Raw genomic sequence first — 13,494 nt, 5'->3', positions numbered from 1 at the left:
TTCACCTTTCCTTCGTTGATCGTTTTTATTTATATTCTACGTCGCAGTCACTTATTTCGATATGTAATTTTGGTGTTTGTGCAACACTTGGAAGTTCGAGTGGTTTTGACACTGTAAAGTGCATAACATTGTTATCTCTTCTAGTTGCGGGTGTCGAAGCCACTGCTTCTCCTTCACAAAACTTCTGTCGTCCTCACCTCAGAGGACTTAATGATTCTCACTCCGTAGACTTCCCAGGACTGTTTTTACTTACCTTGTTTGTAAATGTGAAATGTTTTGTAAAATGGGAATCATAGATAAATTAAAATTTTCGTGAAGGAAAGCTGTTCCCTGCGCCGAAACTGTGATAAGTCATGTATTTTTTGGAATCAATATGATGTTAATTGGTTAAACTTGGTTCATAATATTTAACTGCACTTTTACAGGTCTTCGCAAAGTGTATCCGTACTACTTCACTTTCACCACATTTACTAAAGGAAGATGGGTTGGTGAGAAGATCCTCGATGTCTTTGCCCGGGAATTTCGTGCGCATCCCGCGGAAGAATATGTAAGTACTTCGAGTTTTTTTTTATCTCGCAGCTATTTGTACAGAGTTGGCATCCTAAGTGCAGGAAGCCGAACAGCCGTATTGAACAATGCTCTTATTATAACTGTAGGAAACATTATGTTCTGTGATATAATAAAAGCAGAAATCTACACATAAAATGCAATGGAACAAAATAAAAGGATAGGGTACCAGAAGTTAATCATTTGGCAGTTGCCAAAAGGTAATTAACGCACAAACTGAAAAGAATTGTGCAAGTCTGGAATGTGTATGATTAACAAGAAAGAAAAACATTTGGGCACTGCAAGGTGTCTACATTATACCAGACTGATATTCCAATACATTCCTAAAAGAAGTGAAAAGAAACACCTGAACGATGTAGGCACGTTAGAAGTCCATAGAATGGGAGACCGCAAAATATAAATACAAGATCAAGGCGAACATAACTCTGACAGACAAGACGTGTTTTTCTTTGGTGGGTGGGAGGGGGTCAAAAATGCATTTATTTTTCTGCATTGGCCTTTTATAGGCCAGCAAACCAAACATTTTCCCGGTGAATTGTTTGCATCCCTGGAATTGCGATTCTGGAAGGTCAGCAAAATATTCGCCTCTTCATTACACTCAAAGTGTTTTCCAGCCACAAGTGTTTTGGATGTTGTAATAGGTGCAAGTCACAGGCCAAATCTGCTTAATGGTGTGCATGTTCTGCTTCATTCATTTATTCATTAATTCCAATAATTTGTACTTCATATCCATAAAGGTTCCCACAGCAAAAGCGTCTTGCATGCAGGGCCATTGTCTAGAAGAGATTTTTTGGATCCCATGCCTCTTCTCACGTAATAATTTACCTAGTTAGTCCAGAAGAGTATCATACTACCTGATAGTTATTACTTTACCCTTTGCTGTTGTTGTTGTTATTATCCAACAGTGTTCCTCCCTGCATAATGTTTCTATCAGTTTCGTAGATTATGTCTCTCGTACATTATTTTTGACTGTGGAGATGGTTCTGCATAAGTTGTTGGGTCATCTAACAATCTTCTCTCTGTTTTCCCCATCTCCTTTTTCCTTCTAGAGGCATCCGTTAATTCATTTTGTTTCATCTGTCGTCCTTGCCTCTCATGTAATTTGTTTATTTATTTATTTGTCCAGCTGGAGACAATCAGTCTTGTATTGATATTTCCAAATATACATGCCTATTTCATTAAATAAACCTCTCTCTCTCTCTCACACACACACACACACACAAACACACACACACACACACACACACACACACAGAGAGAGAGAGAGAGAGAGAGAGAGAGAGTGAGAGAGAGAGAGAGAGAGAGAGAGAGAGAAAGAGAGAACTGAAAACACAAATAATACAATGTAATACAATATATATACATGCTGTTTCTGTTATTTTAAATTCAAAGGTCATTATTCATAAGCCTTTATTTTGTACTTCCTGAGAAACAAGTGCCATTAGATGTAGCATCACTCCATAAACAACTATTTTTTATTAGAGATATGAACATACTAGTAATTTAAAACGATAAAATATACGGTCTTTTAAGTTTGGTTTCATAGTGAAACTAGTTTGTCATTAGTAACTTATTTGGAACACTGTTATAAAACATACTAGTTGTAGCACATGCCATTGCGCTGTGCACAAAAGAAACATTACCACACACAAAAACATGTGTATGTCTGGTTGTATTTTCCAATAAGGGTGGCTTAACTGTGCGAGAAGTTGTCAAAAATAAGATTCACAAATGGAAGTCAGAGTTTCACATTTATCAAATTTGTATTCAGTGTTTAAAAATGAACATGAAATCTTAGTGCAAAGTTATTATTGTGCATCTAGAATGCAGAGTTCTTTGTGTTACTTCTCTTTTAATGTGAAATTACACCCAATCACACCATTGCTGCAAAATTATGAATGTTCCAGAGTTTTTTTGCGTTTTGTGAAAAAACAAAACACAGAAAACTAATACGAAAACCTGTAGCTAATTATGTGGTACTTTGAATAAAATTGTTAAGAAGACTGAAAGTAGAAAGAAAGAAAGACCTTCATCTAGCCAGCTTGCATTTTCAAATCAAAAGAGAAATAACATAAAAAAACTGTGCATTGTAGATGCACAGTGAAGTTCTTAAATTTGAGCTGCTCAGAATATGAACTTAGAAATATAGCTAACACCTAATGCTATCTGCTGTTTTGCAAAAGCAACACAACTTCAAATTTCACAGTCAGCATGGGACAACAGCCAGGAAGCGAATCAAGATTCTCTACTCTGTAGTGAGCAAAACACCAAACCAAAACTCTTTGTGGAGGGCTATTAGCATGCTTGTTACCAGTGTGTGTTGAAGCTTAAAATTGAGTCGAACACTGCTAAAATTTCTCTGACATGGCAAACAAATATGCAGTTTTCTGTTATCAGGTTGGTAAAGATTGTGAACGGTTTTTTACTAGTGGCAATCATAGCCCACGCACAGTATCTAGTACGAAGGGCAATAAAAGGATTGGGCAGACAGAAATATTGTGGAGATAGTAAAAATTTTGTCATGCTGCTAGGTAAATGAAAAGTCTGTGTACTTGTTGACATCAATGCTGAATAGGTATTTGCCATATGAGATGGCAAGTGGGCACTTGATGACTTAGGCACTTCTATGGCCATGCGTAGGGTTTTGAGTCAGGAAACAACCACTTCACAGTTCAACAACTGGTCTACCCTGACTTGGCCCTGGGAGCCTCGCAAGTCTGCCACCCATGTCTTGAGGAAACGTTTCTGCCACAGCCGGACAGTAAACACACTTGTACCAGAATTCACTTCCTTGCATTAGAATCATCAGCCACCTCCCAAGAGTTTATAATGCCTACTTTATGTAAGAAATAAGTGCATCTGAACTGACACAGAATTTTGAAGCGATATGTACCAGTCATGTTACAAAACAAATCCAGCAGTTTACATGACATATTGAGTAGTTGCTATTCCAGCCTGGAGTTTCCATTATTTGAAATCCATGTCAAAACTCAACAGAGTTTGTGAGGATACTTCAAAGGTCACTTCTGGATGAAGGTGACATTCTGGTCAGCTTTGATGTCACATCCCTCTTCACACGGGTACCGTTTGAGGACTTGACATTACTAAGGGACCACTTTAATGAAGACACAGTAGAACTATTCCACCATGCACTCCCTGTCACATACTTCCAATGTGGTGGGAAATTCTACCAACAGATGGACAGAGTTGCCATGGGTTTGCCCCTGGCACCATTTGTTGCAAACCTATACACGGAACACTTCAAAGAAACGGCTCTCAAAGTGAAACGGAAGGTGTACTACTGCTATGTGGACAACACGTTTGGCTATTTAACCACCTCAGTGGCATCATAATAGTATTAAATTCACCATGGAGGTGGAGGAAAACAGATGTCTGCCTTCCCTCGACATCATGATAAAGAAGACGACTGATGGCACATTAGGTCATTCTGCTTATAGGAAGAAGATGTACACCATCCTGTATCTTAACGCCAGTAGCTGCCACCATCCAGCACAATGCAAATCAATGCTCACCACCTTGATGAGCAGATCAAGAGACACATGTGACAAGGAGAGTCTGCCTTCTGAACTGCAGCACTTGACCAAGACCTTTTGTGAGAGCGACTGCTCTGAGGCGCAGATATGCCATGTTTTCCAACTGAGGAAGAAGAAGAAGAAGAGAGAAGACATATGTGAAGAAGTCACTAAGCACTTGGCATTCCTTCCACATGCTGGGCCACCCACGGCAAAAATTGCAGGGATATTAGAAAAGAGCAATATTAAAACCATCTTTCAGATGATGTATATGGCAGCACTGCTCAAAGCACATTAGGAGCATTTGCCTAGACCAAACAGAGAAATCAGCAGATCTAAAACACAGTCTCAGGGAAACCACGCGTTTAGTTTCAAACAAACAAATTTGCTGTGGAGTGCGAATGGCTTCTCGTTATCGATCTTTAAAAATGCTGTGGAGATACAAGTTCATGAGAACCTTCTCAACTGAAAGAGTGGTTTGCAACTAAGCACCACGTGGGATGCAGGAGCCTGCGGTCTAGCGACTATAAAGACCTAGACAGGACATGTACCTTACATTTCACCTGAAGATGACAAGTAGGTATCTTGTCGAAACGTTGCCATAGAACGATGCCTCGATTCCGCTTATAAACCGAGAAGACTTCATCATCGAGATTTGCTTAGGAAGTCTAAATTTGAATATAGCACTCCTCTATAGGGAGGAGATACAGGAAAGCTTCAAGATGCTGCAGAAGGTTCGTAACAAGGAGGCAAGCCTGCTCAGCAGACTAGCCTTTCTACGACAATATCGGGCCAAGAAAGTGCTGCCGCAGTTCACTCACCTGTGACATCCTGTCGGAACAGAGAGGAAGAAATGTATTTTACAGCATGCTAGCTTGGCGTTTATGCGTGAGCACGTATGCGTCACAGGGCTTGAACTCGACAAAAGTGGTCTCACTATATTCGCGTGCTAATTGGAACTAGTGTCCAAACTCTCCCCCTTGTCGTGGGAAGGGGTAGTCAGAAACATATTTGCAACCAGTGAACTCGGCAAACCCAAAGCGACTGCTGGGGGCTCGAGTGCAGCATATTGGTACAGTCGGCTTGAGGACCATTATTAGTTTAACTGGAAAGGAACTGGATGTGGCAACAGCATTCGTGCTGTCAAAAGGATTAAATTTTGCACCAGTTCCAACCACATTACCTAAACAGGAGATCATCTGTAGCATCGAGTAGGCCATCCTGGGGCTTCTCTCTGACACTGCTGAAGAGGTCAGAAGGGAGACTTACAGGGTCCCGGAAAAAGCAAAAATGCCATCTCCACAGCCGAACACAGGGCAATATGCAACCTATGAGAAGACCGAGATTTGGTCGTCCTAGTGGCAGGCAGAGGCAGTGCGACGGTACTGCTATCATCAGTTGACTGCTGGTAGAAGGTTGAGATCTTGTTAAAAGGTCCAGCCTACAAATGAGTGAAAAAGGATCCTAAATCACCTGTGACAAGGAAGAACATCTCATTGCTAAACAACTCAGGAATAGACAAGAACGTGGTTAGAAGGCTGTACCACAGAGCACTGATACTTCCACACCTGTATGCACTTCCAAGGATGCTCGAGGAGGGAGTCCCACTACGTCGACAAAATAAATTCGCCAACTTATGGAATAGCTAAGCACCTGGCACAACTTTTGAAGTCTCTCATGGGTCATTGACCTCGACACGTCAAAAACTCGATGGAGTTTATGACGATATGTCGAGGGATACGTCTGGACAAAGTTGACACCCTGGTCAATTTTGATGCCGTGTCCCTCTTCACGTGGGTACCACCTGAGGATACCTTGACATTACTAAGGGGCCACTTCGACAAAGACACAGTAGAACTGTATGCCGTGCAGTCACTACTGTATACTTCCAATGTGGTGGTAAATTCTACCAACAAATAGGCAGAGATGCTGTGGGTTCCTCCATCGCGCTGTGCATCACAAACCTATATGTGGATCACTTCGAAGAAACAGCTCTCGAAGTGAAACTGAAGGTGTTCTACTGCTACGAGGATGACACATTCGCAATTTGGTCATATAACAAAGAAAATCTACAAGAATTGCTTAACCGCCTCAACAGCATATGTGCCAATATTAAATTCACTGTGGACGTGGATGAAAATGGATGTCTGCCTTTCCGTGACATCGTGATGAAGAAGAAGACTGACAACACATTAGGTCATTCTGTTTACAGGGAGGAGATGTACACTGATCTGTACCTTAACACCAATAGCTGCCACCATCCAGCACAGTGCAAAACCATGCTACCACCTAATATGCTAGGCTCAATGAAGGACAGACTAGGAATACAAACACCTGGAGTCTGTAGCATCAGCTACAAGTGTGGCAAACAGTACATTGGCCAGATGCAGCGATGTATATTGCAGCACTGCTCAGAACATGTAAAGAGCATTCACCTGGGCCAAACAGAGAAATCTGCAATGGTGGAACACAGTCTGAATAAGAACCGTATGTTTGATTTGGAACAAAGAAAGATGCTGTGTGGGGCCAACGGGTTCTGGGATTCATTCTTTAAAAAGGCTGTGGAGATACAGCTCTGTGATAAATTTGTTAACTGAGATAGTGGTTTCCAGTTTAGCACCACGTGGGATGCAGTGATAACAAAAATATAACAAGAATGCATCGATGTGAAACCAGTGAAGGCAGCGGATGGAATAGACACTCTCCACCCAGATGCAGTTACAAGGCCAGCCAGCATGCAGGGTGCACCCACCGTGAGCTGCAAAACTCCTTCCAGAGTCTCGTGATGGTGCTGCCAATGCAGACGAAACAGAGGAGCTTGCAATCCAGCAGCTATAAAGATGCGGTTAGGACACGAACTTGACACTTCACTGGAAGATGACAAGTAGGAAACTTGTTGAAACTTTACCGCAGAACAACGTCTTGACTTGGCTGATAATGCAGGAGGACATCATCATTGAGATTCGCCGAGAAAGTCTAAATTCACATCCAGCAATTTGCTATGAACCAACAGAATCGCCATGTCTCAAGTAGTTCTTGTTTTATTTGATTTCTGTTTTAAATTTATGTTTATCTCCTAACTTTCTGATCCCAGCTGGCAGCTTATTGTGTAGCTTAATACTAGTATGGCTCACATGCCTTTGTGTGTGAGTCCTTATTGTTCACTGTAGTGGGGGACTCTGCTGTTTTAGTTGTTGTAAATCATAAATCCGACATCCTCTATGTTGCCTCTCATGACAGTATTGTAGTGTCATGTTTCAACAGGACAATGCCCATCCACACATGGAATGTTTGTTTATAAATTGTCTGTGATATTGAGGTATCCTGTGGTCAGAAAAATCCCCAGATCTGTTCTTGTGTGGCATTTCTATTGTTGTAGATGACTAATTTGTTTATGAGCTCTAATTTCTGGGATTAGATGGCTCACCTGTTTTCTTCATGACCACCAATGTTGAAAAGCTCAAATTTTGTTTCCAAATTCTGTGGCGATTGCTTGAAGTATCTAGTATACCATAATATGTAATTACATAAATAAATACGATATGTCTCCAGCTGATGTGATGTTTCCTTGGGTGCAAACACATAACTCTTCACAGTAACATTTCTATATAAGGAGCACTACAATAATATCTCAGTCTCAATGTAAATGTCAAATGGACAACACGATATTGCTGTTGTTGTTGTTGTGGTCTTCAGTCCTGAGACTGGTTTGATGCAGCTCTCTATGCTACTCTATCCTGTGCAAGCTTCTTCATCTCTCAGTACCTACTGCAACCTACATCCTTCTGAATCTGCTTAGTGTATTCATCTCTTGGTCTCCCTCTGCGATTTTTACCCTTCACGCTGCCCTCCAATACTAAATTGGTGATCCCTTGATGCCTCAGAACATGTCCTACCAACCGATCCCTTCTTCTAGTCGAGTTGTGCCACAAGCTTCTCTTCTCCCCAATCCTATTCAACACCTCCTCATTAGTTATGTGATCTACCCATCTAATCTTCAGCATTCTTCTGTAGCACCACATTTCGAAAGCTTCTATTCTCTTTTTGTCTAAACTATTTATCGTCCATGTTTCACTTCCATACATGGCTACACTCCATACAAATACTTTCAGAAATGACTTCCTGACATTTAAATCTATACTCGATGTTAACAAATTTCTCTTCTTCAGAAACGCTTTCCTTGCCATTGCCAGTCTACATTTTATATCCTCTCTACTTCGACCATCATCAGTTATTTTGCTCCCCAAATAGCAAATCTCCTTTACTACTTTAAGTGTCTCATTTCCTAATCTAATACCCTCAACATCACCCGACATAATTCGACTACATTCCATTATCCTCGTTTTGCTTTTGTTGATGTTCATCTTATATCCTCCTTTCAAGACACTATCCATTCCGTTCAACTGCTCTTCCAAGTATTTTGCTGTCTCTGACAGAATTACAATGTCATCGGCGAACCTCAAAGTTTTTATTTCTTCTCCATGGATTTTAATACGTACTCTGAATTTTTCTTTTGTTTCCTTCACTGCTTGCTCAATATACAGATTGAATAACATCGGGGAGAGGCTACAACCCTGTCTCACTCCCTTCCCAACCACTGCTTCCCTTTCATGCCCCTCAACTCTTATAACTGCCGTTTGGTTTCTATACAAATTGTAAATAGCCTTTCGCTCCCTATATTTTACCCCTGCCACCTTCAGAATTTGAAAGAGATTATTCCAGTCAACATTGTCAAAAGCTTCCTCTATGTCTACAAATGCTAGAAATGTAGGTTTGCCTTTCCTTAATCTAGCTTCTAGCATAAGCCGTAGGGTCAGTATTGCCTCACGCGTTCCAATATTTCTACGGAATCCAAACTGATCTTCCCCAAGGTCCGCTTCTACCATTTTTTCCATTCGTCTGTAAAGAATTTGCGTTAGTATTTTGCAGCCGTGACTTATTAAACTGATAGTTCGGTAATTTTCACATCTGTCAACACCCGCTTTCTTTGGAGTTGGAATTATTATATTCTTCTTGAAGTCTGAGGGTATTTTGCCTGTCTCATACATCTTGCTCACCAGATGGTAGAGTTTTGTCAGGACTGGCTCTCCCAAGGCCGTCAGTAGTTCTATTGGAATGTTGTCTACTCCCGGGGCCTTGTTTCAAATTAGGTCTTTCAGTGCTCTGTCAAATTCTTCACGCAGTATCATATCTCCCATTTCATCTTCATCTACCTCCTCTTCCATTTCCATAATATTGTCCTCAAGTACATCACCCTTGTATGGACCCTCTATATACTCCTTCCACCTTTCTGCTTTCCCTTCTTTGCTTAGAACTGGGTTTCCATCTGAGCTCTTGATATTCATACAAGTGGTTCTCTTTTCTCCAAAGGTCTCTTTAATTTTCCTGTAGGCAGTATCCATCTTACCCCTAGTGAGATAAGCGTCTACATCCTTACATTTATTCTCTAGCCATCCCTGCTTAGCCATTTTGCACTTCATGTCGATCTCATTTTTGAGACGTTTGTATTCCTTTTTGCCTGCTTCATTTACTGCATTTTTATATTTTCTCCTTTCATCAATTAAATTCAATATTTCTTCTGTTACCCATGGATTTCTACTAGCCCTCGTCTTTTTACCTACTTGATCCTCGGCTGCCTTCACTACTTCATCCCTCAAAGCTACTCATTCTTCTTCTACTGTATTTCTTTCTCCCATTCCCACCATTTGTTCCCTTATGCTCTCCCTGAAACTCTCTACAACCTCTGGTTCTTTCAGTTTATCCAGGTCCCATCTCCTTAAATTCCCACGTTTTTGCAGTTTCTTCAATTTCAATCTACAGTTCATAACCAATAGATTGTGGTCAGAGTCCACATCTGCCCTTGGAAATGTCTTACAATTTAAAACCTGGTTCCTGAATCTCTGTCTTACCATTATATAATCTATCTGAAATCTGCCAGTATCTCCAGGCTTCTTCCATGTATACAACCTTCTTTTATGATTCTTGAACCAAGTGTTAGCAATGATCAAGTTGTGCTCCGTGCAAAATTCTACCAAGCGGCTTCCTCTTTCATTTCTTACCCCCAATCCATATTCACCTACTACGTTTCCTTCTCTCCCTTTTCCTACTAGCGAATTCCAGTCACCCATGACTATTAAATTTTCGTCTCCCTTCACTATCTGAATAATTTCTTTCATTTCATCATACATTTCTTCAATTTTTTCGTCATCTGCTGAGCTAGTTGGCATATAAACTTGTACTACTGTAGTAGGCGTGGGCTTCGTGTCTATCTTGGCCACAATAATGTGTTCACTATGCTGTTTGTAGTAGCTTACCCGCAATCCTATTTTTTTAATTCATTATTAAATGTACTCCTGCATTACCCCTATTTGACTTTGTATTTATAACCCTGTATTCGCCTGACCAAAAGTCTTGTTCCTCCTGCCACCGAACTTCACAAATTCCCACTATATCTAACTTCAACCTATCCATTTCCCTTTTTAAATTTTCTAACCTACCTGCCTGATTAAGGGATCTGACAATCCACGCTCCAATCCGTAGAACGCCAGTTTTCTTTCTCCTGATAACGATGTCCTCTTGAGTAGTCCCCGCCCGGAGATCCGAATGGGGGACTATTTTACCTCCGGAATATTTTACCCAAGAGGACGCCATCATCATTAACCATACAGTAAAGCTGCATGCCCTCGGGAAAAATTACGGCTATAGTTTCCCCTTGCTTTCAACCGTTCGCAGTACCAGCACAGCATGTCCGTTTTGGTTAGTGTTACAAGGCCAGATCAGTCAATCATCCAGACTGTTGCCCCTGCAACTACTGAAAAGGCTGCTGCCCCTCTTCAGGAACCACGCGTTTGTCTGGCCTCTCAACAGATACCCCTCCGTTGTGGTTGGACCTATGGTACGGCTATCTGTATCGCTGAGGCACGCAAGCCTCCCCACCAACGGCAAGGTCCATGATTGATGATATACAACAACAGAATGTCAAAATATTTGTCAGATAAGTCTTCCTCTCTTGTTTTCGATGACATGATGACATCAGCAGCATTGTCATGGGATACTGTTTGTTTGGTGGCATGCCCCACTTCTCCAAGTTGGGACACCGCATAATGGAATAACACAGACCTAGGAAGATGTTGGGTGACACATCACGTTAATGAAGTGATACGTTACACCTCATGATAGAACATGCGTGGGACTAGCTCAGATATTGACTCCATCCCAGTGCCAATATCCAGGTTATCAAAGACCAGTTACAACAGTTGTGGGCCAACTTGACTCTGTAGAGGATACAACAGCTTTATTATGCCCTTCCCAGTGAAATTAGCACACACATCCAGTTAAGATGAACTGCAACATCATACTGATATATGGGTACATACTGCCAACTTCTGTGTAAACTTGACTCGATATTGTAATCTCTCTGAAATAACTGCAAATATCCTCTCAACTTCTGAGGGTTCATTTTGTTTCCTCCTTAGCTGTCATGTTTCACTTCTTTTTTCAGGTAGTGTAGTTGTAAACAATACCTCATGAGCATTATAAACATGCAATAAAGTAACTGAGAATTCAATTTATATCCTTCCTCCCCAGTACTTCTCAATATATGATGCTGACATAGTGAGAACTGGTTTAAAAACTATGACATCAGAGAGGAATATATAACAAAGCATCCAAAGAGACCCTGTGATGGAGTCTGTATTGCAATTTATTGCCTTTGTCTCATTAATTCTGCTTGTACTCCCTCTTTGTGTGTACATTAATTTCAATTAGCTGGCAGACTAAAGCAAGACAAATTGTAACACATTTATCAAATTTTTGTTTTCATTTTGTGAATGATTTTAATCTGTTTGACCTTTGTGCATTTTGCAGCTGAGACTTCATGCATTTGAAGTGCTGGTAATTTCATCACTTCTGTGATGACTGTGCTTATAGTTCATAATTTTCTTACATTTGTAATTTTCTTATGTTTATTAAGCAGCTATACATTGAACGAACCTGTTACAGGAACGTTGCATACGTGCCGGCACATTGACAGTGAACTATGAGAAAGTGGATGTAGACTACAGGCTGAAACACAATGATCTCCTGGCCAATGTTGTCCACAGGTATCTTCATTCATTTAAATAAAATGATATAAATTCATTGTTGTTTAAAATATGTGACTGGCATTACACTTTGTCTCTGTAGCAAAAAACATAATTTCAGATCAAGCGATGTTGTACTGTTACTTTGTGTGGATTCACAATGAAGTCAGTGTTACATTAAACTTGTAGATATGTGTATATTTTGATATATTAGTCATTCTTTGTAGTGTCATTCTTGTTAATATGTAACTATGTATCACTTTCTCAAAGGGTACAAATGTTTATGTTAAATGTTTGGTTAGAGAGAACTAAAAATTTGAGTAACATGTTGCCTTCTGTTGCATGGAATGTGTTCATGACACTACAGAACTATTCTAAGACTAATGGCTCTGATACATATTAATGTGTGCTCTGCTGGGACTTTAGGTTGTAGATTTTGACCAAAGTTAGTGTACTAGATTTCTAATAAACAATACATTGGTTTGACTCTATAACTTGAACAACATGAAGGCCTTCCACAGCGCAGTGATTGTTAACAGCACTATACTGTGGTCAAAGCATAACCTGTCTTTTGATTAGCACACCAGGGAAAGTTCAAAAATAAGTTTATGATACCAGGTTCCAGATGAAGTTCATTTCAAATCCAAAAAATGGTTCAAATGGCTCTGAGCGCTGTGGGACTTAACTTCATCAGTCCCCTCGAACTTAGAACTACTTAAACCTAACTAACCTAAGGACATCACACACATCCATGCCCGAGGTAGGATTCGAACCTGCGACCATGGTGGTTCCAGAATGTAGCACCTAGAACCGCTCGGCCACATCGGCCAGCATTTCAAATCCAACTGCTAACAATTTGTACTGAGTGAGGTGGCGCAGTGGTTAGCACTCTGGACTCGCATTTGTGGGGACAACAGTTCAAAACTGCATCCTGCCATCCAGATTTAGGTTTTCTGTGACTTCCTTCCATGCTAGAAATTGCAAAATTTTGTTTATATCAGGTTGCTAACCAAATACTGCAAGATGGTTGTGCAGCAGCTCTTGCGGCTAATTGGGATGTCACATGATAACATTGACTGTAGTAGTAGTAGTAGTAGTAGTAGTAGTTTATTCATCTGGAGACAATATACATGAATTTTGTCAGAAAATGTATAGTGTAAATAACACAAGGATGTACAGTAGCGTACACAATACAAGGGTGCATAATACTCCAGACAGTATCATGTTTAGTTACAAAATTTATGAAAAAGATATTTTATATACATATTTGGCATTTTCATGCATGTAAAACCTTAGTTCTAACACTTTTGTGA

The 13,494-nt window shown here is 40.4% G+C and overlaps 1 protein-coding gene across 1 annotated transcript in view; it reads left to right on the top strand.

Moving 5' to 3' along the window:
• Window positions 1–13,494, top strand: part of LOC124775823 (RNA pseudouridylate synthase domain-containing protein 2-like) — a 1,015,654-nt gene that overhangs the window by 914,449 nt on the left and 87,711 nt on the right. Inside the window, exons 5-6 of the mRNA XM_047250655.1 lie at window positions 426–547; window positions 12,102–12,202. Coding sequence (XP_047106611.1) covers window positions 426–547; window positions 12,102–12,202 — 223 coding nt within the window. The remainder of the gene's footprint in view (window positions 1–425; window positions 548–12,101; window positions 12,203–13,494) is intronic.

Source organism: Schistocerca piceifrons, chromosome 2, assembly GCF_021461385.2.
Source record: "Schistocerca piceifrons isolate TAMUIC-IGC-003096 chromosome 2, iqSchPice1.1, whole genome shotgun sequence".
Lineage (NCBI taxonomy): Eukaryota > Metazoa > Arthropoda > Insecta > Orthoptera > Acrididae > Schistocerca > Schistocerca piceifrons.
This window is presented reverse-complemented; position numbering and strand designations above follow the sequence as displayed.